The sequence below is a fragment of the Branchiostoma floridae genome, unplaced genomic scaffold, assembly GCF_000003815.2.
Source record: "Branchiostoma floridae strain S238N-H82 unplaced genomic scaffold, Bfl_VNyyK Sc7u5tJ_1495, whole genome shotgun sequence".
Lineage (NCBI taxonomy): Eukaryota > Metazoa > Chordata > Leptocardii > Amphioxiformes > Branchiostomatidae > Branchiostoma > Branchiostoma floridae.
Genome location: NW_023365730.1, coordinates 627219 through 652686, shown reverse-complemented (window position 1 = coordinate 652686; position 25468 = coordinate 627219). Strand labels below are relative to the sequence as shown.

General features: G+C 42.4%; 4 protein-coding genes across 4 annotated transcripts in view; 2 read left to right on the top strand and 2 right to left on the bottom strand.

Moving 5' to 3' along the window:
• The window catches only part of LOC118407879, a 313255-nt gene that overhangs the window by 116958 nt on the left and 170829 nt on the right, over positions 1-25468 (top strand). The gene's annotated exons all lie outside the window — the stretch shown is intronic.
• The window catches only part of LOC118407874, a 341762-nt gene that overhangs the window by 147476 nt on the left and 168818 nt on the right, over positions 1-25468 (top strand). The window lies entirely within an intron of this gene.
• On the bottom strand, positions 5413-6843 carry LOC118407881. The gene is made up of 2 exons (XM_035808455.1): positions 6052-6843; positions 5413-5982 (listed from the first exon to the last, which is right to left on the bottom strand). The coding sequence occupies exons 1-2, from the start codon at positions 6834-6836 to the stop codon at positions 5490-5492; spliced, it is 1278 nt and encodes a 425-aa protein (XP_035664348.1). The 5' UTR covers positions 6837-6843; the 3' UTR covers positions 5413-5489.
• On the bottom strand, positions 11506-17706 carry LOC118407880. The gene is made up of 10 exons (XM_035808454.1): positions 17457-17706; positions 16929-17342; positions 16786-16807; positions 16465-16629; positions 16152-16226; positions 14849-15747; positions 14710-14734; positions 14396-14527; positions 13741-13989; positions 11506-13602 (listed from the first exon to the last, which is right to left on the bottom strand). The coding sequence occupies exons 2-10, from the start codon at positions 16977-16979 to the stop codon at positions 13589-13591; spliced, it is 1632 nt and encodes a 543-aa protein (XP_035664347.1). The 5' UTR covers positions 16980-17342; positions 17457-17706; the 3' UTR covers positions 11506-13588.

Sequence of the window (25468 nt, the reverse complement as noted above, 5' to 3'; positions counted from 1 at the left end):
ATGACATACTGGGCAAGTAATTATTGATTCCCCTGACTTACAATGTGTTTCTCTTCAACCAAAGATGGGAATTGAATCAGACTACCGCTGGTCAAATTTCTCTACTGCATCCACTAAGACACTCGACTCTGAGTCTAGGATTTTATGTAGACTTTATTCATCATAAAGTATGTCTACACTAACCTATCAGGAGCTTTAACATCTTGAGAGAAGTAGAGCTAACATATAATGTTAGATTGTGCCTTTATCTACATGTACATTCATTCCATTAGACATTGATTTGATGAGATTGCTGAGATGAATTCAAAATGCTCCAACAACCAGCTAGCAGTGTTGTGTGGAAAAGTGTATTCCGATTGAATTACTTGCCCAGTATATTATTCAAACAATAGCAAACACCACTGGAAGGATCATCTGCAGAGACACATGCAGCAGTTCTACGTCGGGATTAACTGTCGATATGTGATGAGTGCAGCGTTGAATTCAAGCAGAAGTATCGTCTGCAGAGACACATGCAGCAATGGACATTGTAGAGTACATGCAGTAGGATGCAGGTGTTGTGTGTGCGATAGGCCACTGAGTCTACTGGACAGTCTAAAAATACGTGTGCGGCATTAGCTTGCAAATATATTTTACATACAAAGTATTTTGATGACTTCATGGCGATTTAAAATGTATCAATAATTTCATCATTTCAAGGATATAACATGTTTGGCCGTATGTCAATGTTGGACGTGAGTAACTTGGGGACCGTTTGCCGCCGATAGAAGGACGTCAATGAGAGGAGCACAGCATTATAAGTAATGCTTTAGGGTTTGTACTTAAGAGAATGGAATCGTTTACCGAAACTAATAGAGCCAAAACACATCAGGCATTCACAAATGACATGAACAACATGTAAATTACTACTAAAGTTATAGGTACTCATCCTCACAGCCTGATGAAAACATTTTCGGATTAATCATTCATCTTTTCATAAAGCAGCTTGAACTGGACTTGGAGCTGACCAGACCAGACAGGACAACAAGAACAAGTTCCCCAGAACAGTCCCAGTAAGCAGTTGTACGCCAGGACGTACTGCAGGTGTAATGTGTGCGGCAGGCAGCTGAGTTGACTGGACAGCCGAAAAAGGCATGTGCGGCATTATATTGATCATAAATGTCATGTACAAAGAAATATACTTGATAGCGAATATTTAAATGTTTGAACACTTTCATCATTTCAAGGATATATCTATTTTTTTCGCCAACATGTTTGGCCGTATGTCAATGTTGGACCTGAGTAACTTGGGGACCGTTTGCCGCCGATGGAAGGGCGTCATTGAGAGGAGCACAGTATTATCAGTAATGCTTTAGGGTTTGTATTTAAGAGAATGGAATCGTTTACCGGAAATAATAGAGCCAAACACTCCAGGCATTCAAAAATGACCTGAACAGCGTGTAAGGTGCTACTAGAGTTATGGGTACTCATCCTCACAGATATATATTATGTTTTATCACACTTCTTGAAATTATTTTCGGACAATCATTTATCTTTTCCCTTCAACAGTTGTACGATGAACTGCCGTGAGGAATGCGGCAGGCAATTCCAAAGGGAGGACAGTCTGACGAGGCACATGCGGACTCACACGTACAGGGGAGTGCGGCACACAAGTTTCACTGTTCAAGCCTTATTCTGTTGGGAGCCATTGTTGCCATAAGCATTTTATGAGAAACAGCCTGATGATATTCTATCAATCTGATAAAATTATTTTCGGATCAATCATTCATCTTTTCCCTTTAGCAGTTGTGCGATGAACTGCCGGTGTGCGGCAAGCAGTTCCGTCGAGAGGATCGACTTAGGACACATATGCAGACTCATACTCTAATTAAAAGACATATGGTGACGCACACACGTTTCACTGCTAAAGCCCAGACCTCTTGAGAGCCATTGTTGTTATGGAAATTGATGAGAAACAGCCTTATGATATTCTACAAAAATGATTGAATACTTTTCGGATAAAAAATTATCTTCACCTCCAGCAGCTGTGCGATGAACAGCCGTGAGGCAGTTCAATATGGAAGACAACCTCACCAGGCACTGGTCACTCACACAGGGGAAACCACACATATAATTCTTAGCTTGGTAAAATATCCCCATGCCGATAATTTGTGTTGCCGTTTTCTGGCTGGAGCCACGAGGCCTAACCAGTGAAGATGTGTCCCAGTATGCTTAAAGCACACATCTCTTGGGAGCCAATGTTGCTATAGAACTTGATGAGAAACAACGTTATGATATTCTACCTATCTGATGAATTTTTTTCGGATCAATCATTCATCTTTTCCCTCCTTCAGGGTTAACTGTGATGAGTGTAACTAAGAAATTCAGTCGGCTGGACAGCATAAGACGACACATGCTGACCCACACATGGGAAAACCCCCACACGTGTGTTGTGTGCGGTAAGCAGTTCAGTCAACGCTGTCATCTAAACACCCACCTTCACAGGTTGAGTGTGAGGAGTGCGTAAGCAATTCAATGCCCAGAGCGACCAAAAGAGACACATGCAGCAGTTGTACGCCTGGATGAACTGTAGGTGTTATGTGTGCGGTAGGCCACTGAGTTGACTGGACAGTCATAAAAGACGTGTGCGGCATTATATCGCTCATAAATGTCAATGATGTACAAAGAAATGCATTTTGGTGAGTTCATAGCGATTTTAATGTTTCAATAATTTCATCATTTCAGGGATATGATTATCTTTTCGTCAATGTTGGACCTGAGTAACTGGGCAACTGTTTGCCGCCGATGGAAGGACATGATTGAGAGGAACATAGTTTTATCAGTAACGCATTAAATCAACAATTTGACGAGCCCCAATCAAACTTTCAAAGCAATGAATGAAGATGAACACTTTACTCAACTGGTATTCTTCTGCCATGTATGCAAAAGGCAAAGCTAGTATAACAGACTCTGGTATCAAGAGCAAATACGCATTCAATCTGAAATTTAAAAAAAAGCGGCGTCAACATCCAGCAAACCCATCTAGCTAAGCTGACCCAGTCCCCATTGCACAGAGTACAATCCCCGAAGTCTGGGTTTCCAAGAGAATGGTCAGCTGAGAACATATCCCTGACTAACTCATCCTGAGTAAGCTGGATGCTCTGCCTTTATGGAAAATAAAATATAAAAATAGAACGTAGAAATGATGCGTTGCTCTTTGCTCTATCACCATTGTACATGTTAATGCTATTTTGTTGTTATGTATGACCTGGATTAATAAAAAAATAAATCTTTGTTCTTAATATGTCTACCAGGTGAACCAGTCGTCATGCTGGATGTAACATATCACATTTCTACGTTGAGTTTGTTTTTTTCTATGGTAGAACGTGACATGTCAAGTGCGGGTACTGTACATTGGCAAACCTCTTAGACGCAACATTTGACATGTTGCATTGCTCCTGTTGTTCCTGAAATATAATGTAACCTTCAGAATATTCAGTACATTAAAGTACAAGCCTACAAGGTAATAAAGCGATACTGCACCGATGAAAAGACAGACCAGACACCTATATTTAAGAAACAGACGGACAACTGTTTCGGGGGAACACTGAGAATAGTAAAATAGCAGAGAATAGCAGGAGTCTAATAAAAATAGCTGTGTCGGAAATACATGTCTGTCGTCCATGTGTTATCACTATAGTAGTCATTATACTACACACCCTTCATGCTTTTCATGGCACCTCATGTGTAGACAGTGTGGCGGACATGTTCAGACATGCTCGGGACTCCGAGTCGGGAGAGACACTCGACCAGTTTGAAGCTAGCTTTTCGTGAAATTTGTCACACGGCGAAAATGGCTAAGAAAGTGGGGATGGGGGGCATGCAGAACTAATATGTTCACAAGCAATTTCACCAAAAGGACAAGAAATGGTTAAAACCCTAATACATCAATTCAAAGCGCTATGAGTACTATTAATAGAATTCGGAGCGCCACAAAACAAACCAGACAATAAGTGGGACCCCAAAAAAACAACAGCCAAGAAAGTGAATACACAACCGCTCGCTACATGCGTCCTGACTAATGTGAGAAGGCTTATACTGCACACCCTTTATGCTTGTGCATGTGTAGGCAGTGTGGCAGACATGCTCGCAAGAGACACTCGATCAGATTGAAGCTAGCTTTTCATGGACAGTGTCACACGAGTAATGGCGAAGAAAGTGGGGTGGGGGACATTGCGAAACTTTTAAAGTTCACAAGCAAGCTCGGCCCTTACCAAAATTAACCACAGTAAACGGTTGAACCATAATACGTCAATTCAAACAGACATTCGTACTAACGAATTCAATGCACCACAGAACATAAACCTGCCAAAAAATCCGACCCCAAACACAAGACAACGACGACAACAGCCGAGAAAGTTGATACACAACCGCTCGCCACGACGTGCCCAGTCAAAAAGAACGACTTCCACTGAAGACCGAAGCGTCTTTGCAACACAACATATCCATCCGCCACAAAGACTGGCGGGAAAATAAGAGTCGAAGTTTTGTTAAAAAAGATAGATAGTCCTTCATATGCCCAATTTTGGTTATGCACGACAGCAAAAAAAAGAAGTAGAAGAAATGAACAAAAGCAGGAAGATACACGTAGTTGGCATATCGCCTTTAAGTCCTTTAAACTGTCATTAGTGGGGTACTATTTTCTGTCGTCACATGACTATTGTCTCGCCAGGAATAGTGATACGGTAAGCTGGCGACGGTGCCCAGGTGCTCATTAGTGAATGTTTGTATGGAACGCTTTATATCCATCCGCATCGATGGCGCGCGGGAAAATAAAACTCATGGTGCAAAATGATTCACAAATGTCCGATGTAGGATTGTGTGACAGGAAAAAAAATAAAGACAAATAGGAAGATGCTTGGTTTGTATTTAATATCTGCAAGTCGTGTGTACTGTTGGTAGTTGGGTGCTATTTTTTGTCGGCACATGAATATTGTCTCGCGAGGTCAATGATACGGTAGGCTGGCGCCAATGCCCAGGTGCACATTGTAGGAGTCTGCATGCGGTTTTCTAAAGGAGTTTGATAAGCCATTTTAATTCTCAAGAATAAGGGAAAATAACTTATTTTCACGTTGTCCAAAAGGAGGTGACAGTTTAGTTAAGTAAATAGCGTTGCCAACCTCAGTACCTTCACTTTGAATCGTTCCTGACTTCCTTAATTTAGTCTTAAGGGTTATCTGAACACCCAAACAGGTTCTCCACCGCATACCTAAGCCATAATCAGTTTATGTCTGGGGATAATGTGCTGCATTATGTATACAGGTGTTGAGCAACGATGCGCTGTTGTCTGACCGGTACTACTTCTTGTTGTTGTTGTTGATGTCCTTGTTTAACGTCTACTTCTCCGCTAGACATGGTCTCTTGGTGCTTTCTCTGCTGGGTGCTCTTGGATTTGTTGACCTCGCTGGTGCTTGTACACTGGTGCTTTGCATATGCGTGTTTGGGGTGTTCTAGACCTGCTCGGCGAACCTTCTCGTGTCTTCAATGTATTTGGTGAACGCCAAATACATCCTTTTGTTTGCTTCGTTCGTCAGGTCGCTTCGCATTCCTGCTAGGGATACAACATCCATCGTTCTTTCTTGTTGAGGGATTCCGTAGTCTTCATATATGTTGTCAATTTCTTTCATTAGATGTTGTCTGGTGTTCTCATATTTTGGGCATTCATACATGTAATGGTCTATATTTTCCCTTGTACCGCATGTGCTACAGTTTGGTGTCTCCGTGGGGTCAATCCAGTTTTTGTAGGCGTTTAGCTCCGTGTGTCCACTCACGAGTTGGTTTATAGAGATCTGAGTCGTTCTTGACCCCCATGTGCTGCATTTCTTCTTCAAACTCGTGTTGGCTTTCTGCATGTGGCTGCTAGTTGTTTGGTTTTCTCTTCTTCTTTGCCATCTTTTTACTGCTTGTTCTTCTATGTGCTTCATTGCTTGTTGCTTAGTCCATGTCGTGTTGTTCTCTGTGTGTTTAGCTTCTTCTTCTTCTATGTGCTTCATTGCTTGTTGCTTAGTCCATGTCGTGTTGTTCTCTGTGTGTTTAGCTTCTTCTGCAGCTAGCTTAGCTTGCATGTCTGCTAGCTCGTTTCCTTCAACCCCCATGTGGCCTGGGCACCATTCAATTTGTATGTTGTGTCCTTTCTGTTGGATTTCAAAGAGCCTCTGTCTTGCTGCATTCACTAGATCGTTGTAAGCTTCTGCCTGTTGTAACGAGCTGACGTTCTCAAGGGCCGCTTTACAATCACAGAGTATGAGGATTCTTCTGCTTTTGCTTTGACTTCTGTGTAGGGTGTTCAGTGCTAGGTAGATCCCCTGCAACTCTCCTTCGTAGTTGTTGGACTTTGCAGCTACTGGTTTTCTAACTGTGTAAGGTTCAGTTACTCCCCACTGCTCGTAGATGACCGCAGCACACCCTGTTGGACCGGGGTTTCCTAAGGATGAACCATCTGTGAAAACTACCGTGGTTGGTGTTTTCTTCATCTCGTGTAGTATTTGCTTTACTTTCTCTTTGGCTTCCTCCTTGTTGGCAGGGTTTGTTGTGGTGGGAAGGAAAGATCCTGTTATTCTGCCCACTGAGAAAGGGGGTAGCCTGGAGTCGTAGTAGCATTCCTTGTCTACTGTGCTGACCTCTATCTCCCCCTTCATTTCTTTAAACCTGGTTTCGAGAAGATGTAGGGTTGTGCCGATCTTCTCTTCGGATCTTTCTTGTGCTATTTTATCATATATGGGGTTCCCCGTGTGTTTTGTTGCCATTCTCAAGTAGGCTTGTGCTTGCCGGCATGTTAGATGTATGTCAATAGGCATAATGCCCGTCAGCACTTCCAGTGCGTCTGTACTCGTTCTGATCTTGCAACCGGTTGCAGCCAAGAGAGCTTTTCTCTGTATGGGGGCGTACGCAGCGTCGTGCTTCTGTCCTGCTCTGAGTGTACATTCTGTTCCGTATTCGAGAATAGGTCTGATCATTGCTCTGTACAGCTGGAGGTGAGCCTCCTGGTTGGGATTTTTCTTAGCATTGGTTACTTTGCTAATTGCTTTTAAGGCTTTGTATGCTTTAGTCTGGGTGTTGCAGATGTGACTTTGGAAGTTCAGCTTCTCGTCTAGTGTAATCCCTACCAGTTTGACTTCTGGGATGATGTCGATGTTCTTGTTGTTTACTTCAAGGCTGTCAGCAGTTGGCTGGTCTATGTGAGGTGGAGAGAAAACCATGGCTTTGGTTTTGCTTTCTTCGATACGCATGTTCCACAAAGGGCACCAAGTCGATATTACGTGATCGATACTTGTCTCTACTTGTTTTGATACCTCTTTTACGTCTGCGCCACTACACCAGGCTGCACCATCATCAGCATATTGGAAGTTGTCTAGTCCAGTTTGATGGTAGGCATCCGCTGTGTAGATATTACAGAGGGTGGTAGAAAGTACAGCTCCCTGTGGGATGCCTACTTTACTGATCTCCGGTTCTGTTGTGATGGTGTTGACTTTAAATCTGGTTTCTCGACCTCTCAGGAAGCTCTCTAGGTAGCAGAGTGTCCTACCCTTGACCCCTTTTGTTATTAGTTTGTACAATAGTCCTTCTTGCCATATGCGATCGAAACATCCTTCATAGTCGGCAAACACCGCAACCGTGGTTTCATTATTCTTCCAAGCTTCTTCGATGTGTTGCACTAGCCTTAGCACTCCGTGCGTAGCTGTACGATGTTTTCTGTATGCCTCTTGGTATGGTGATAATATGTGGTTGGCTTCTGCCCACCACGTTAGTCTGTTGTCAACTATTCTTTCCATTAGCTTTCCAACCACACTCGAGAGTGTTATAGGTCTGTAGCTTCTTACTTTGTTGTAGTCATCTTTTCCAGGTTTCTTAATGAGTATTTTATTGTCTTGTTTCATTGCCTTAGGGATCTGTCCAGTTTCCCATACTAGGTTCAGCATGTGTTGTAGGGCTATGGTCAGGCCATCTCCCCCATACTTGATCATAACTGGTAGTATTCCTTCTGTGGGGCTAGGAGAGCTGCTTGCGTCCATTTTTCTGATGGCGGCTTTCACCTCTTCTAGGGTAAGGTCTAGGTTGAGGGTGTCTTCATGTGTGTCTTCTTCATATGTGTGATCATCTTGTAGTCTTTGTTTCTCATGTTTTATGGAGATCTCCACCGCTTGGGTGATGTTTTGTTTCCAGGTTGCAAGTTCTCCTGTGATTTCCACACCCCCTGGAGCATACTCTGTTGTGACTGCATGTGCTATTTGTTGATCAGTTGTGGCTATTGTGCCATCTTTTTGTCTTATAGGTTGGATGGTGGGTCTGGAACTTCTGCCTAGCTGGTTTTTGATAGCTTTCCAGAATTTCTGTGGTTTTCTGGGGTCCATATCTTTAAGCTGTTCGTTCCAGTATGTGTTTCGTGCTTCTTCTTCCATGTTTGTTAAGATCTCTTTCTCATGTAGGTATTTCGTCAGATTGGTTTTGTCTCTTCTTCGCTTGAACTTCCTTAGTGCAGTCTTTGTGATTTGCATTTGTACATCCAAGGCTTTGTTCCAGTAGCCCTTGCTATGTTGTGTTATAGTTTTCTTCGTTATCACTTCTTCCGCACATGTCAGCAAGTTTTCCTTGAAGCTGTCGTAGTCTTCTTCACTTCTGCTGTTTGCTTTCTCTGTTGCCCAATCTGTTTCCTCTACCCACTGTTGGAAGACCGTGTCGGTTTTGTCCTGCCATTCTTTCCAGTCTACGTTTCTCAGGTTCCACTTCTGTTGTTTTTGTGTTTCTTCTTTAGAACCTATGCTCATTGTGATGAGATTGTGGTCTGTTCGTAACTGCACCTCTGGTTCAACTCTCCAGCTCTGCATATGCTTCGTAGTGTTTTTGTTTACAATTGTCAAGTCTATAATACTGTCATCTCGGGTTGGTGTGTTGTTATTCATGATTTGGAAGTCACCAGTTTCCATAGCTTCATACAGCATTTGTCCTAGTTTGTTGTTCTTTTTATTTCCCCAAGCTATATGTTTTGTGTTGAGGTCACCGCAGAGGACTAGGTGCTTCTTCTTTTGGTTGAGCTCGTTGACGATACTCAAGAGTTCCTGCAGTGCTAATCTGTCTTCTGGTGGGACGTACGCTGACACTAGCACGAAGTTAAGCGCTTTTGTGTAGATGTTTAGTGCTACTATGTCGGCGTGTGTTGTTTGTTGGATGGGCTCTTCCATTACTTTTATGTTCTCCCTTGTGACAATGGCTGTTCCACCACCTCTTTTGTTTGTTCTGTTCTTATGAGTCCATGTCCATGTTTTGAGACATGTTGGTTGTTTGACTTTGTGCCACACTTCCGACAAGCACAATACATCTATGTTCTTTTTCTCGCACATCTTTTCTACCAATGTGGCGGAGGTATTGATTGATCTAATGTTGACCTGTGCTATCTTCATCCTTGTGGCAAGTTTGGCTCGTGTTGTAGAAGTCTGTATTGTTTGCTCGGTGAGTGTTACTAGGCACACTATGAGCGTTATAAGGCACTTAAGCATGCTTCTTCTTTCTTCGGTTGTGGTTGGTAGTTGTTTTGGACCGTGGTGTATGTTTTGTCTCTTCTGTGGAGAGTGCTAACTGCTGGATTTCTGGTGTCTCTTATTGGTGTTGTCTACGGTCTCTGTCAACCAACTTTTGTTGTAGGCTGATGAATGCCTTGCACCTGCTGTCGTTTGCTGGGTGGTTGCCTTTGCAGTTGACACAGTTAGGTCTGCAGCTTTTTGTGTGGTCTTTTTTCCCCCCACACTTTGCGCATGTAGCGCTTTCCTTACACTCTTTAGCAATGTGGCCTAGTTTGTGGCACTGATAGCATCTAATGGGTGTATGCCTTTTTGTTTTGTATGCTTCGACTTTCACCAATGCGTTTTCGATTCTGATGTTCTGTGTGAATAGCTCAGACAGCTGCCCCTCCTCAGCTTCTATTCGTACCACTTTCAAGGGCTTTCCTGTGTCGTGGTAGTGGAATCTGTGTGCCTTTACTTTTACTCTTGTTTGTTCGTAAATGTTCTGCTCGATTGCTGCTTCGTTGGTGTTAGTTGGAACGTTCTTGAGTACTGCTCTTCTTCCGTATATGTTGTGTACCTTATGTACTTTTAGTTGTTCATGTGCGTTACCAAAAGCGCCCTCCGGCCAGGGTTTCAGTATCTCCGAGGCTGCTTTGCTTTCTCTGCAGTGTATGGCGATGCCTCCTCTCGGCAGTGAGTAGGCTAAGTCAATGCTGTGTGTGATTCCAGGTTTGTGTCTGGAGATTTCCGCCAATATTTTTGCACTGTTCTTGTATGAAGATGGATTAGATATATTGTCAATGATGATTATTTCTTCCTTCTTATCTTCGTTTGTTTCTTCTTTGTTTGGTTTGTGCTTGGTATCAGTAGCTGGCCCTTCTCTGCTTCTGATTGTCTGTTTTGGAGTGTTTACGTCTTCATGTGAGGGATCTTTCTTTCTTATGTGCTTTGTCGACTTGTTGATGTTTTGTATGGTGCAATATGCACAGTAATATTCTTCTCCACTTTTTACAAAATATGCAACGGTTGATGGTGAGAGTTTGGCACATGTGCCGTGCCACCATGTGTTGCACTGGTCACAGCTTCTTACTTCTTAGTTTTGGGTTGTGCCTTGTGGCGTGTTGTTTGTGTCTTGAGTATCCATGCACAAATCATAAGAAATCACCTTGTCTTTCCTATCACGATGCGTAGTAGATTTGCTCTCTTTCGTGAGATCTGGAAATATACTTGGAAACGCACGTTTGCTGGTGTAAAACGTCCGGGAATGGTGGCTGTACAATTGTTGCTTCTTTCTCAGATTTTCTCTGGACTTCGCAGCTGCAGGATCTGGGATTGTGGTTGTTGTCTATGGCAGTAGATGTTCTTGGGAAACACGATCTTTAGCAATCTTTGTGGAAGGTGATAGGTTTGTACGAGTTTGGGAGATTGTGTACGATTGGCGTTATATAGTACAAAACAGAAGTTATTTTTCTCTGAAACAGTCGGGGTCTTGGTGTCTTACCCTGCGTGCGTTTAGATACGTCAATGCATTCAACCATCTTGGCGTTTCTTTTCATTTGCAGCCATGTCGCTGAAAAATATTAACTCTGTCGGCAGTTGTGGTCATTATTTTTTCTTGAATTGATCTTGCCATGAGCTATTAGAATTGCGCTGTATTAGGTGTGCCGATTGTCGTACATGTATATCGTTGTGGAAGAAATTTGAATGTCGGTAAATAATCCTTGATACCTTGATGCTGTATCCAGGAGAGAAGGCTTCAGCCTGTCGTGTCCTGATCTTCGCTCTTCACGTGACATACTTTCGACAACCCCAGTATTTGTCTAGATAGATTTAATCTAATTGGCACTATCAGCTGTAACTACTGACTCTGGTAAAGTATTCCAGTTAGAGACAGTTCTGACACTGAAAGCTTGACTTCTCGCTCTAGTCTTAGGCAGTGGGACCTGTAGCTTAAAATTGTGCCCTCTGGTAACTAACTGTTACACTGGAGTAAAGAAGCTGCGGACTGGAATTCTGTCGAGTCCTTTCATGATCTTAAACACCTGAATCATGTCATGTCCCCTCTCTGCCTCCTGTATTCATACCTCATAATCATACTTGTATATATCATCTCCTTAATACATGGTAGACCTACAGGAACACAATGACTCCTACTTAACTTGTAGCTCTTTACTACAACGAGGGTCTACTTAAATTTCATACATAATGTGATAGTTCTGATATTGTTCTGAAAATTCCATATCATTTGCTTGTGCGTTGTAAAGCTTCTCGTTTTTCCTTGTATAAATTTTCCAATTCGTTCTGTAATATTTTGAGCATCAGTGCATCAGGTGGTACATCGGACATATCTAATTTTATTGTAAGTTCATCTATACGAATCATAATTCTTTACAAATGTATTCTTTGTGTTCAATGGTTTTCGCGGGTGATACAGCCGAATTTTGTCCTTAATACCAGACTTGACAACACATAACGGCATATTAAAAAAAAACACTCTTTTGCACTCTTAAGCCACACAGTACAATAATTCTTAAAATTACGTTAGACAAACCATACAGACGTTTGTGCGGATAGCGACTAAAATGTTCATGGTATTACTGGACAATTGCCTTGTTATAGAGCCGGATTGCACAATGGAGGAATGAGTTGCCAAGCCTTGCAGTACGGGCTTTCGGCTGTATACGTATGTGCCTCCTCCCGTCTCAGTTTCAGTGTGGGCAGGTCGGGTACACTGCGTCTTCCTCCGAGGGAGATGATGCGTAGAGCCCGGCGTTGTACACGGTCAAAGGCCAGTTCATGTTCTTTACTACAACCAACCAGTACCACGTGGCCGTATTGAAATACTGGTCGTACCAGTGTCAGATAGATTTGTATTAGGTCCGTAAAACTGGTGCCTTGCTTCGTCAGTTGACGCAAGTTGTGTAGTCTGCACGATGCTTTGCTTGTCATTGACGTTACCTGTTCGTTGTATTTTCGGGATGAATATTTAATTGAATGTCCTCTAAAATAGCATTTGAATGTATCCCAAATTATCAAAGGGTCTCTAGTTCCAAGGTTAATGCGGAAAAATTCTTCGATAAATTCCTCAGTCAACGTTATGAAGGTGTTGTCTCTTAAACAAAATTGGTTGAATTTCCCGTAGTTTTTGCCTCGCTGATAATTTGTCGTTGTAATAGAAATGAAAATAAACTTGTGATCTATCAGATTTTTTATTTTTACATTGGATGCATCGGCTATGAGAGATGAGTAAACTAGAAAGTAATCGATACGGCTTGACTGTTTTCCTCTGCGCCGTGTGGATCTGATATTGTTCTTGCATTGTTTATTTTGTTCCATTCTTAATAAATACATGCTACTAGACTACACTAGAATTAACGTTAAAACTTAAGATTGATTTCAACAAGTCAAAACACATTCCGGACAGCACCGTAGTTAAAATTGACTGTAACACTCAATATCACACTGGCTGCAACTAGCAACCATTTTGCTTGGGAGTCTGCGCTACACACCTATTAATTACAAAAAAATCTCCACAAACAAATTAGGGAAAGCACTATCAAAGGCATGAAATAGCAAAAGAATTCTACAATATTTTACTTAGTCATACTTAAGTATGTACAAGGAAAAATGTATATCGAAGATATCCTGATGATACTATGTCTTATTATTGTTAAAATTTTACTACGGGCTAGTATTACTCTTCTCCATTATCACGTGCACCATGTATCATCAATAAATTGCTGCGAATTGCCGGGGCAATCAACTTGCCTCCGTTTGAATTTGAAGTGACTCTCAATATCATCATATTACTTTACATACAATTCGCTCAAATATACAAATATTGGCAATCTATTTATCCAGGTAGAATATGAAAAAAGAGCTATAATAACATTTGATACAATGCAAGACATAATATATTCGAAATGCGATATTTACAGTATATACAGTCTTGGGAAAAGGGCACACATTGACTATTGTGATACAGTCTGCTCTGTAATTCATAGCCAGCACTGCGATGGACATGACACGCTTCCACCACTTGCAGGAGGTTACACCGGCGGTTCTGCAAGACAGGATATAGGAGATGGACTTGGGAGGAAATGTCTTACTGAAATTGTTGAGAATATCGTGCACATGTGAAGTATTGAAGGCACATATAACAATTTTGTTAAAAAAGGGTTTTTGTAATCATATAGTTTACCTTCTAAGCTCTCTGCAGTCCTCTTTTCACCAATGTCGATGAGTGCCTGCTTCAGAACCTGTAGAGTAGCGTCACTTCCCTCCCTGTTTCTCCACCTGTGTAGCATTTCCCTGCACCTGCGGTCCTGGTCTGGCTTCAATGTCTCAATTCCTTTTATTTCGTTCATGTCGAACCCCAGCTGCAGGGCCAAGTTGTCCCAGTTGCTGCTAGCCCTGGCGATGACTTTGTCAAAGTATATCTTCACGTCAGCTGTAACATACATGAATGTTATCACAAAATGAATCTTGAAAATAAAAGTGACAGTCAATGACACTATACGTTACTTTGACTTTTTTTTAGACACGGCCGAAAATGGAGGTCATTCGTACAATAAAATCAACATGGATGGCCAAGCCTTCTTTAGCATTTTGGATTTGGAGCGGGAATATCAGATGCTAATTGGTTTATGACGCAGTACACTTTATCAATTGAATATGGTTCTTTTATATTTCAAGTGTATGTTCTTTTAAGTTAAGTAGTATATGGTCTAATAACGTTTCACAGTTCTGCAAAAATATGACGTTTCAGAGTAAAAAAAATGTGATGGATCTCAGCTATACGCGATAGATTACAAGACATCGTACAGACAGTGTTCCAGAACAAACGCTAATTCCACCTGTTTCTGTTGCGCCTCTCCTGTCCTCACAAGGCCCTGCTCCGCCATCTGTTTCCTGGGTTCCTGGTATTCTCTTCTTTCTCGGCACAGTAGTAGGTGATTGGTCGACATTGGATCTTTGCCGAGAGGGGCCTTTTGTCGGATGAGAATCCGTGTGGGAAGACAGACAAATGTGTACAACATTTATCATTATCGAGAGTTTTGATGTAATGTTACCAGATGCCCCCTACTTTACACACTTCTAACTAAAAGCCTTGCGTATATTAGAAGTGGATTTTCAAATACCTTACTGGCATAATGCAAGACGTACTCACTTGTGGAGATGTCGACTAACCCCTCCTGAAACAAAGCATACACAAGACTTCAATTCGGAAAGATGATGATCACTGCTTTTGATTACAGTAGAATCAGAAACACTTTTGATAAACATGAACATTAAACTTCAATTCTTACCTCCCGGAAAGTGAGATTACACACATTCAGCCACTGAGGATGTTGAAATTTGAAGACACACGCTTCGCCAATGGTAGGGTGTCTAGTTTCAGGTCTCTTCAGGCGCATTTGTATCTTCTGGCCGCGTCGTTTGCACAGCTTAGCACATAGGGTCTCCTCCACCGACGTCTCGCATTCATGGAGACTCACATTCACCTTGATTACATCACCGTTGTAGAGTGGAGACCTTGCTTCGTTGGACCCACACCACTTGAATCCTTGGTGGTACTCATCTGTTTCCACGCTTTGGTCTCTGCAGACAAGGTGGAATTCCATTTCGTTTACACCAGGGTTGACGTACGCTGTAAACGTGCCCTCAACAGTTTCAGACGAAAAGACACCAAGCATTGCATTTGTAACTTTGGCAACAGCTTTTACCGGGGCAAATAAGATTGTTTGCAGACTGAAGGTCTGCAACAACATTGACAATCTGTCCGAGTCAATGTGATGCCTGGTTAAAGCTGTGATATCTGTCCAGCCTTCTGCATCATGGTGCTTCAACAGAAGACACTTCATCCCCTCAGAACCTGGAGGTCGCCACGTCTGCACCTCCACTGGTCCATTCAGCTGTGCACCGTGTAGGTTGACATCAACAGCTGGGGAGAACAGCACCTGATCCAGTAGCTCACGTGGACAGTCGTCCTCACCCAGGGACCAGGGGTAGCCGGAGATCCAGTTGACACTCTCAGGATCCCTGAGGATAGCAGCAACATCCACAGTGGAGATGGTTATCATGGTGTCTTGCTGAAGGACTCCTTGTGGCACAATGAGTTTGACGAAACCAGGAATCTCCAACTCTCCACCCGCGGGTCCTACTGCAGCCTCTATTGTCCTTGTGTACTTCATCTCCTCTGGTACACCTAAGGGACATTGGAAATGAATAACATTAAAGATGTATAAAACTTAATACGTGGTGTGTCATGTGTTTAAGATGCTTGACTGGCTTCCATATGCACAAACCTTTGTTGAGCTGAAGACAAAAAGTCCAAGATCGATGTTTCAGATCTTTCTAGAACTCATCGAACAGCCAGACCTCGGACTGTTTGAGTTTAGTTTGACAAATGTAACAAATTTGCTGTTTACACGTCTTAATAAGTAAGTTCAGTGCCAAAGACGACAAAGACTTTGAAAGAGGCAGAAATATACGCAATATGATATACGGCGGAAACTTTTGCTTGGTAAAATGGCATCCTGACTTTCATTTAAAAACAATTTGTCTCCCAGGCTTCAAGGGCAGAATTTTTTTTATAAGATTGACGCCTACCTGGAATGTCTCGCATAATAATCGGAAGGCTGATCCCAGCCGCAATCATGTCCTTCTCCAGCATTCCGAGATTACCTGGAAAAGTCATACATTTTTTCTTTTCATTTATGTTTTTAAAAAGTATTTTGCAGAGGAGTAACATCTTTTCTATAATTCGACAACAAATAAACACAAGAGAAGTGTCAACAGAAGTTAGAAGCACAGCACATGTAAACTACAATGGCACAAAAGTCAGAAATATAACATTTTACACATTCCTTCCATTAATACATAAAATGTACAAATGAAAGTAAAATTTTGAAATTCCGCGTACCTGTTGTGATGTACCCAGTCCTCAACATGGTCTTCATCAAGTCAGCTGGCGTCTCGATCTCTGTACTCTCCTGTTTACCGGTACGTGCAGACCACAGGCGCAGAAGAAGCCGCATATCTCTGTCGTCCAGCCGACTGAAAATGCTTTCCAACATCTGATGGAAATCTGAAGAAACCGCGATGGTTAATGTTAAGTTATGCACCATGCTTCTATGTTTACTGGTCACCTAAAAATTAACAAAATTGAAAAAAAATTCGCACTTTGCTTTCTGATTGTACTGCTGAGCAGGAAAATGATTTTGTTGCGATTTTATGAACTCACCTCTTTCTTCGTCAGTCATGACCTGAAAAAGATTTTTAAAAAGATTTAATGACTTTAGAAGAAGATGAGAAAAGCTGCCACCAACGCAGGCATTCCACTGGTCAGAATGAAAAAAAGAGGATTTGCCTTCCCAACGTAAGTACCTTCTGCATGATTTCCTTCAGTCTTTCTTCTGGCACCATCCTTCCTTTCATCTCTTATCTCCACTGATGTCAGATTGCACATCACAGGAGCCCGCTGCTGGAGAAAACGGACCATCCTGTCTCTGGAGCCCCGCGGGTACAGCAGGATGGGCAGCAGTAGCTTATCGTTCCGAACTGGGAACTCGTAGTCAAGGTTTGACCAGTGGTTGTGATGTAGAGCCTGGGGACTGATGACCAGGAGAACCATCCTGTTGCTTGGGTTGAGCAGAAGTTCGACTGTTTTCTCTGTAATGGAGTCAGTAGCCGTGATGGTCTCAGTGTGGCAGGACAAGCCTGCTTCATTAAGCGTTGTCTGGAGAGGCGAGACGAACTCTGCAGTGTAGTCGTCAGTGTGGAGAATGAGAATACCCTTTCCTGGAGGACATGAAATACTTCTATGTAATAATAGTATGTAAATGTATTCCTTTCAAATGCTTGTAACAACAGATTACCCTTCACTGCTAAAGACCTAGAGCGCTGACAACGTACCTCGTTTCTTCCTCCAGAAAAGATCAGCGAACTCCGGGAAGCAAATTTCCACCGCAGATCCAAGAAGATACTTATCTTCTACCAGCTTCATCATCTCCAGGACCCGCTGTATGGGTGTCAACTTGTTCCTGATGTGGTCAAATCGGTCCTGCGTCAGTTCTCCACCTAGGTCTACACAGTTCAACGCGGGTCCGATTGTGTGCATCCCGCCAATAGCACGAAGGTCTCCACTAGGCCTTACGATCACTGGGCCGTCTCCTCCCTCGTTTTCTGCAGATGAGATGTTTCTTAATAAGAGAGCTTTCTGCAAAGCTATTTACAACTAAAAAGTTCAAATTCAAACATTATTATCAATAGATCCCAAACCCACATGAGTTATATAGAGCGATCGATGGAGCAAAGACTGTTGATTGTCATCAAGATCGCCAAGATGACTATATATACCATACATAATATGTAGCTTACTCCGTTTTTGTGATGTGGTTTAAGAAATAATACAATGATGGTTAGTGGAGGTCTAAAATACAACAAAGTTTTATCAATAGAATTATATATTTATAATATTTTTAATGTATACCTGTTCGACTAGACCTGGGACCGGCATCCATCCAAACTTTACGAAATGTGTATGGTATTCTGGAAAAAAGGGAACATTAAATTGAGTCATTTTCGCAAATATCACATTTTTGTGTTACGTATTAACAGTCATCACTGCGGTAATGGCAGAAGATTTATGCAGAAATGCAAATAAGCACAAGGTTTCCCAGCACAAAAGATGAACACCAAAGTTTGTGTGGCCTTTTTCATCTTCTGATACATACCAGTCTCGAACAGGCATTACCAATAGCATACAGGTGGGTGCAATGTTAAATACTGGATCATACTGAGACAAAAGACATATTTCAAATGGAGAAATTTATAATGACTGAAACAAAGTATACTTCTTTCTTACCCCCAAAACTGTCGCAGTGACCCAACTTCTAGCGGCAGTGCTTGAAGTACAGGGTCGTCTCTTCTCTCTTCTTTTTTGGAGAAGCACAGCTTGTACTGGATGCAGGGGATCCACTTCTCTTTGATCTCAAACAGGGCACTACTGAGGAACTTTCTGACGCGCATTCCTTCCGTGAAGACGTTACAAGATGACAGAAGCTCTATCTTTAAGAAGTGGTTCACTTTGGTGATGACGAAGGCTTGCCCCTCATCGTCCGTTGGAAAGCGAGCACAATCGGCGTAGACGCGGGAACTCTCAAGTCCAAACCGGCGAACACACAAGGCTTGAAGTCGGTTGAACATGCCACTGGGTAGAAATTTCTCACTAAACTCTATGTACAGCGCCTGTTTACAAAGATGCATGTTGCTGGGATACAGTTCGCTGTTTTCCCTTTCGCATTTGAGGAGCGCAGGTACGAAATAATTCTCTTCCTGCTGAGACTCGTCAGACGTGTCACCGGCATGTGTGGCGTTGCAAATGAGATAGTACTTTTCCATAAGTGCCTTCAGGAAGGTTTTGTGTTTGAGCAGAAATGGTTTCTCCAGCTGTCGATCCTTCCTTTCCCAGATCTCCGTCAGCAGCTTGTCACTGAGAACGCCTTCTTCTTCCAGTCTTTCCCACATCTTCTCTATCTCTTGATCCTTCGCATTCTTTCTGTCCTGCTGATACTCTGGTACTGTGATGATGGTCTTAAAGGCGTCAATCATCACCTGTGGCTGCAGGGTGACGTCATCACGGAGACTTGGCTCGTCAAAGAAGATGATGTCACCTCGGTCGTGGAGGAAGTTTAGTACAATGGCGAGGTCATTATTGTCGGTGATGTTGATGTCAGGATCTCGAGCTAGTTCCACTATTTCCTCTAACTTGCAGAATGGGTCGCCCTCCTTCCTCTTTTCCCTCAGTTTGGATTTGAGGTGTAGCCATGAGATGGGGATTTCCTCGCCCATGTATGGTAGACTATTTGCAACTTGGCGGAGATAGTTACGAAGCTCGTCAGCCGTGTTGTCGTTAGCAGTGTTATCAATTGTGAATATCTCTGGCATAACAAGATTTCCTGCAGCCTTTCCGCTGATATGATTGAAGATTTTCTTCTTGTACATCTCCACGGCTTCCTGAAAAGCAACGTTTTATAGTTGATCATAGTTAAGCACGTAACCTTTAAAACCCATTAAATCAAAGCCTATAACTAAATGTAACTATTTGTACAACATTTCTGACCATTACATTTGACACAACGTTCACACATTGGCAAACGATAAGGAGATAAAAAAATCCATTCCTACAAAGGTTTCGTCAGCTTTACTTTAAGGTCATCTTGATATGTTTAAAGAGAAGACCTCCTGAGACTGAATTGAACAACGTTTCTTCTTTATAAATACGTGGTCCACAAAAAAAGAAAATAATAGGATAATATTTTTGCACCTTCGTGACCTTGTCTTTGCGTGTTAGGACGATAATTGCAGGAGGTTGTCCTGTGTCTGGAGCTGGTCCTGTATCCGGAGGTTGCCCTCTGTCTAGAGGCTGTTCCGTGTCCGTATCTGGTCCTGTATCTGGAGCTGGCCTTCTGTCTGGAGGTTGCCCTGTTTTCGGAGGTTGCCCTCTGCCTAGAGCTGGTCCTGTGTTTGGAGGTTGCCCTCTGCCTGGAACTGGTCCTGTGTCCGGAGCTGGTCCCTTGCCTGTGGGCTGTTCTGTGTCTGGAGGTTGCCCTGTGACAGGAGGCTGTTCTGTGACTGGAGGCTGTCCAGTGCCTGAGGGTTGTTTTGTGACTGAAGACTGTTCTCTGTTAGGAGATGGCCCTGTGTCTGCTACTTGTCCTGTGTCTGAAGGTTGTCCTTTGTTTTGAAGTTGCTCTGTTAATGGAGGTTGTTCTGTGCCAGAAGGTTGTCCAATCTCTGTTAGTTGTCTTGGCAGAGTGTGAGATCGGATAGTGTTTAGCCAGTGGTCCAGGTAGTCTACAAGAGGAATAATGAGAGAATAGAAATCTTCAAACGCTGTGGAATAAAAATATGAGACAACTATCGAACAATTGTTCATCCAGCAGTACCAGCTGTCCCATCTGACATACAATTAATAGGGCAATGCATCGAATTGCAGTAAACACACCGCTAAACCGCTAGTTAGCCGAATCAAGACTAGATAGAGTGATCAAAATGGAGAGATTCAATATGGGGAATACAATTGATTTTATTGGCTAAACGGGGAATTCCCATTATACCTAAAGGTATCATACAAAAAGTTAAAAAGGTAACTGGGCCATGGGGGAATAACATTTGTGGAATACCTTCTCCCGTTCTCAGGTTGTTCACAGAAGCCTTGTAGTCCAGGTCTGGAACAGGATCCGACAGTTCCTGCAGCAGAGACATCACGAGGATGTAGATAGCCCGGTAGGTGATGAAGCATTGGTGGGTTCCATAGTACGTTGCCTGGCCGCCGAAATCCCAGAAAGATAGACGTGGATAATCAGCAGTTCCGAGTTCGTCCTCTGTGATACCGGCCTTTCTTATTCTTTCTGCCACGCTGTCTGGGATGACTGCGCTCGGTGTTTGGGGTTCTTCCGTACTTACCTCCCCAGTAATAGCTGGCGATATTGTTGATCTGCCTTTTCTGAACCCGAAGGTTCTCTCCGGGGATACCGGGCTAGCCGAGGGAGCGGTCATGGCAGACCGACTGTCATGGGCTGCAGTGGTGCATGGACTAACCCCGTCCTCCCCGGGAGTCGACAGATGATGATGATGAATAGCTTGCAAGATAGTGTGATCAAGCTGTACTGGTTCTACAACATCCCCAGTCGGTGAAGACGACTCTTTTCCTTTCTCTGTAGAGTGAAATCAATGCGTGAACTAGGCAGTCAAATATGCAATTAAAACATAAACTTGGTGATAAGTCTACATGCAATTTTAAGTTGCTGGTAATGAAAAAGTTGCAAACAAAATAATGACATCTAGAAATGCTCTCCAAGTATATTATGTACCATTATTCGGTTAACTATTGGATAAATTCACTGCGCCATCATGTTCTAAGAAATCCTTCTCCAATGCCCTATTTCGCACTTCCAAAAGTAAGAAACTTGGGCTGCGTCAAGGCAATCGTTTATAAAGAAATGTCGAACAATGTATATTTGATTGAATATCACGCATTACCTTCAGCCGATTGTGTCTGCATCAAGAGTTCTGCCATCGTAGCACCAAATTCGTCGAGCTCTTCTGCAATAATACAAATGTAATATGTTTTATAGAAAAGTTTGAATACGTCTGAAGTCTAATAAAACATGTTAACGACAATTAGAATATACATAAACACACATCTCTACCTTTCGACTTCTTCCATGTCTTGGTTTGTACATCAGACGTAATCTGTATCCCATCCGTGATTGGTTCATCCAGCCTGACGGGTTCTCCCATCAGCCTGTTGACGAGACAGGTTTTCCCTGCCCTGTACTGACCCACCACCGGAACCCGCGTGCTGTAAACACGGACTGTTCCCTGCTGACAAGCGTCTTTATACGCCTTTGCCGCCTTCGGTCCTCTTAAGTAGATCTCAATAGGGACATTACTGTCGTCTGGAAAGCAAAAATAATGGGCTGTGTTTCATAGTATGATGCTTAAAAGATCTTTTCATATTTCACTAAAATACAATTCAATTTCTACGACTGGATTAAAATCCGTTTTTAATCCAGTGATATTTGAATATTGCTTACCTGGATGTCATAAACATATTTAGTATTTTAGCCAGAATTACATAGTATTAGGAAAATTTAGAAACAGAGACATTGGCTAAGTATACAAAGGCGCTAGCGTTTACGAATCGACTTGGAGTATACTTCACCAGAGTCGACTCAGTAGCATTCTGTTTACACAAAGGACCGCGAAGTGACTTGAAACACCAAGCTACGTCGATGATGTGACTATCGTAGCATTTCTTGGCTTTGAATCATTACAAGTACTTAACTTTGCACTATAAGATTTTTAACGAATACCAATATCCACAGAATACCGAAAACATCCATGTGGCATGAAGACTAACAAAGATAAGTTCAAATTTGCTCTAAGTACCTTTCACTGATTTTCATATATGACGCCTGATTTACACCCAAGAAAACGTAATGAGCATGAACATACATTCGAAGTTACTTACAAGTAGAGTCCGGGAGAATAGTACCCTAGATTTCTTACTGGGGTTCCACGTACGCGCGTTTCCTGAAGTGACTGGGCCGAAGTGCGAATTTTCTTGAAAAGCATGGATAATGGTTGCATAAATTGCAAGTGTAATTCTCTTTGAGATATCGATATTTCACTTTGGATTGTAATCATACCTTCTAAGCTCTCTGCAGTCAACCTTTCATCGATTCTGATGAGTGCCTGCTTCAGAACCTGTAGAGTAGCCCCTCTTCCATCCCTGTTTCTCCACCTGTGCAGCATCTCCCTGCACCTGCGATCCTGGTCAAGCTCCATTGTCTCAATCCCTTTTATTTGGCCCCTGTTGAACCCCAGCTCCCGGGCCAGGTCGTCCCACTTGTGGCTGATTTTGGCGATGACTTTGTCGAAACATTCCTCCACTTCCACTGGAGCAACTAAATGTGACATTTCATCACAACACAAATATAATAATGAATTGCAATTATATTTCGGTGCTTCTCCAAAGACCTTACAGTAGTCTATTGATTGTCCGGTACTTTCAGCATTTTGACATTAAGATAGATGATATATAACTGTTAAAGGTGTTTCTAGATTGCAACTGAAAGGGGCAAAAGGTGCTGTTGATCAATAAATATATTATCCATTTGTTCCATAAAATCGTTAACCAGATATAACCAGGATGAATTGTTTTAATCTTATTTCTTCATAAAGTACGATAATCTAATTTGGTAAATAAAATACAATGAAATAAACGCGACTCCATAATACACCCCATCCCCCTCCGGCAAGTAAAACATGGTTTCGATGTCACTCAAGTTACTCATTCCGGAAGTGGGGTTCTTGAGTACCCGAGATTCCTCTGTTGACATAGACTCCGCTGAGTTGACGCGTATGTAAACCCAGCAATAACAGTTGCTTGATAATATTTTACCTTCGACATGTGATTCTCCGTCTTCAGAATCAGATTCAGTCCTTGGCTGTTTCGTTGACGTCTCTAAGGAACTTTCTTCCAGATGCTTGCCCCTCCTTTTCCGTTTGCTCGTTGATGGCTGTGAGTCACGTAGCTCTGCATGGTGAGGAGCAATGTATGTATATTAGCTAAGTTTAAGATAGATATAGTTATTTCTACATACATTGTATTTTTCCCTATACATTTTCTAATCTCACACGCGTAATAGATTGTACATTGCCGTACGGACATTCATACAAACAATGGTCCATATAGTCAACACGTTAAGACGCCAAAAAATTTATTTCATCAGACTGAGTGGGGAGTATATCGTCACCAACATTTTTTTCAGCACAGCAAAAGTATTTTCTGTATACATGTAAGCTTCCAGAAAACTTGAATCTTTGGCTGCTAATTTGACCAACCGACCACGCACACACTGCAAATGCTTTTCCTTCAGCGTTAACGTATTCATACTAAGTACATGTAATATACTAACACTCCTACATGCGAAGGTTTAACACTGTAACATACCTTTTCTTTCATACTCTGCAATCTTCTCTGCCTGTTCAGAGTAGTCATGTCTGCCGATTTTTCTCATCAGTTCCGCCAGAAGGGTGAGATCTCCCGGCTTTAACTTCTGTTCTTTCTCCATTTGGTTACAGATCTGGTGCGCGTTGGCGTGTTGGACGAATCCCGCTGGTAAAACCATTGCACCGCTGACATAGTTACGGAGATCTGTAAGTTCTCCATCTGTAATGTTCCGGGATATCTCCAGGTACAGCTCCTGGCGAGCATTGTCCGTCATTCCGGAGAAGTAACGGACAGGTTCTTTCAGCATCTTGGCTTGAGGATAGATGATATATAACTGTTAAAGGTGTTTCTAGATTGCAAGGGGCGTATGTGCTATTTGTACCAAGGTACTGATATAAAGAAATGTATTTGCATTTATTCCATAAACCGAGATACAACCAGGATGAATTGTTCTAATCTTATTTCTTGTGATACGATAATTCAATTTGATAAATGAAATACAATAAAATGAACGCGACTCCACCATCCACCCGACCCCCTCCAGCAACAGCGACTTTGAACAGGGTTTTGAAGTTACTTAACCCTATTCAGACCGGGCTTTTATGGTCCATCTGGTACGGGGGTGTGACTTTTGCCAGCCCCTGCTAACTCCTGTTTCTCTTAAACGACTTCTTATATGGCCACTAAGTTTTCGGAGAATGATTTAGACATATTATGTAAAGGTTATAGGAACGTTTACGCTATTATTACGTAGTATGACGTAATAATGTAGTCATAGAATTTTATTACATTGGCTGGAAAAATTCAATAAGACTGAGGGGACGCATATCGTCACCAACATTTATGTCGTCACAGCAAATGTATTTTCTGTATACATGGACACTCAGTAAGCTTTCAGAATATCATACCTTCTACGCTCTCAGCTGTCCGCCGTTGCAGCTTGGCGTCACATTATTAAAGTCACGTTGCTTCCCTATGTATCAACAGAACGCTCCAAACTCGTAGCCCAGAGGAGTGTCCCCAGAGGCGACTCGAACACATACGTGTTAACCCACCCTCTGTTGACGTCGACGCGTATGTAAACCCAGCAATAAAACTTCTTTGATAATATTTTACCTTTCACATGTGATTCTAGAGCTTCAGAATCAGCTCCAGTCCTTGCCTGTTTCGTTGACTTCTCTAAGGAACTTGCTTCCAGATGCTTGCCCCTCCTTTTCCGTTTGCTTGTTGATGGCTGTGGCTCACGTAGTTCTACTTTACGAGCAATGCATATATCATTTAGGTAATATAGATGACAAGTACATTGCTAAGCGGACATTCATACTATGATCCATCTAAGTTAAAGTTCAGACGCCAACATAATTATCTAATCAAACTGAGGGGTAGGGGGGGGGGGCATATC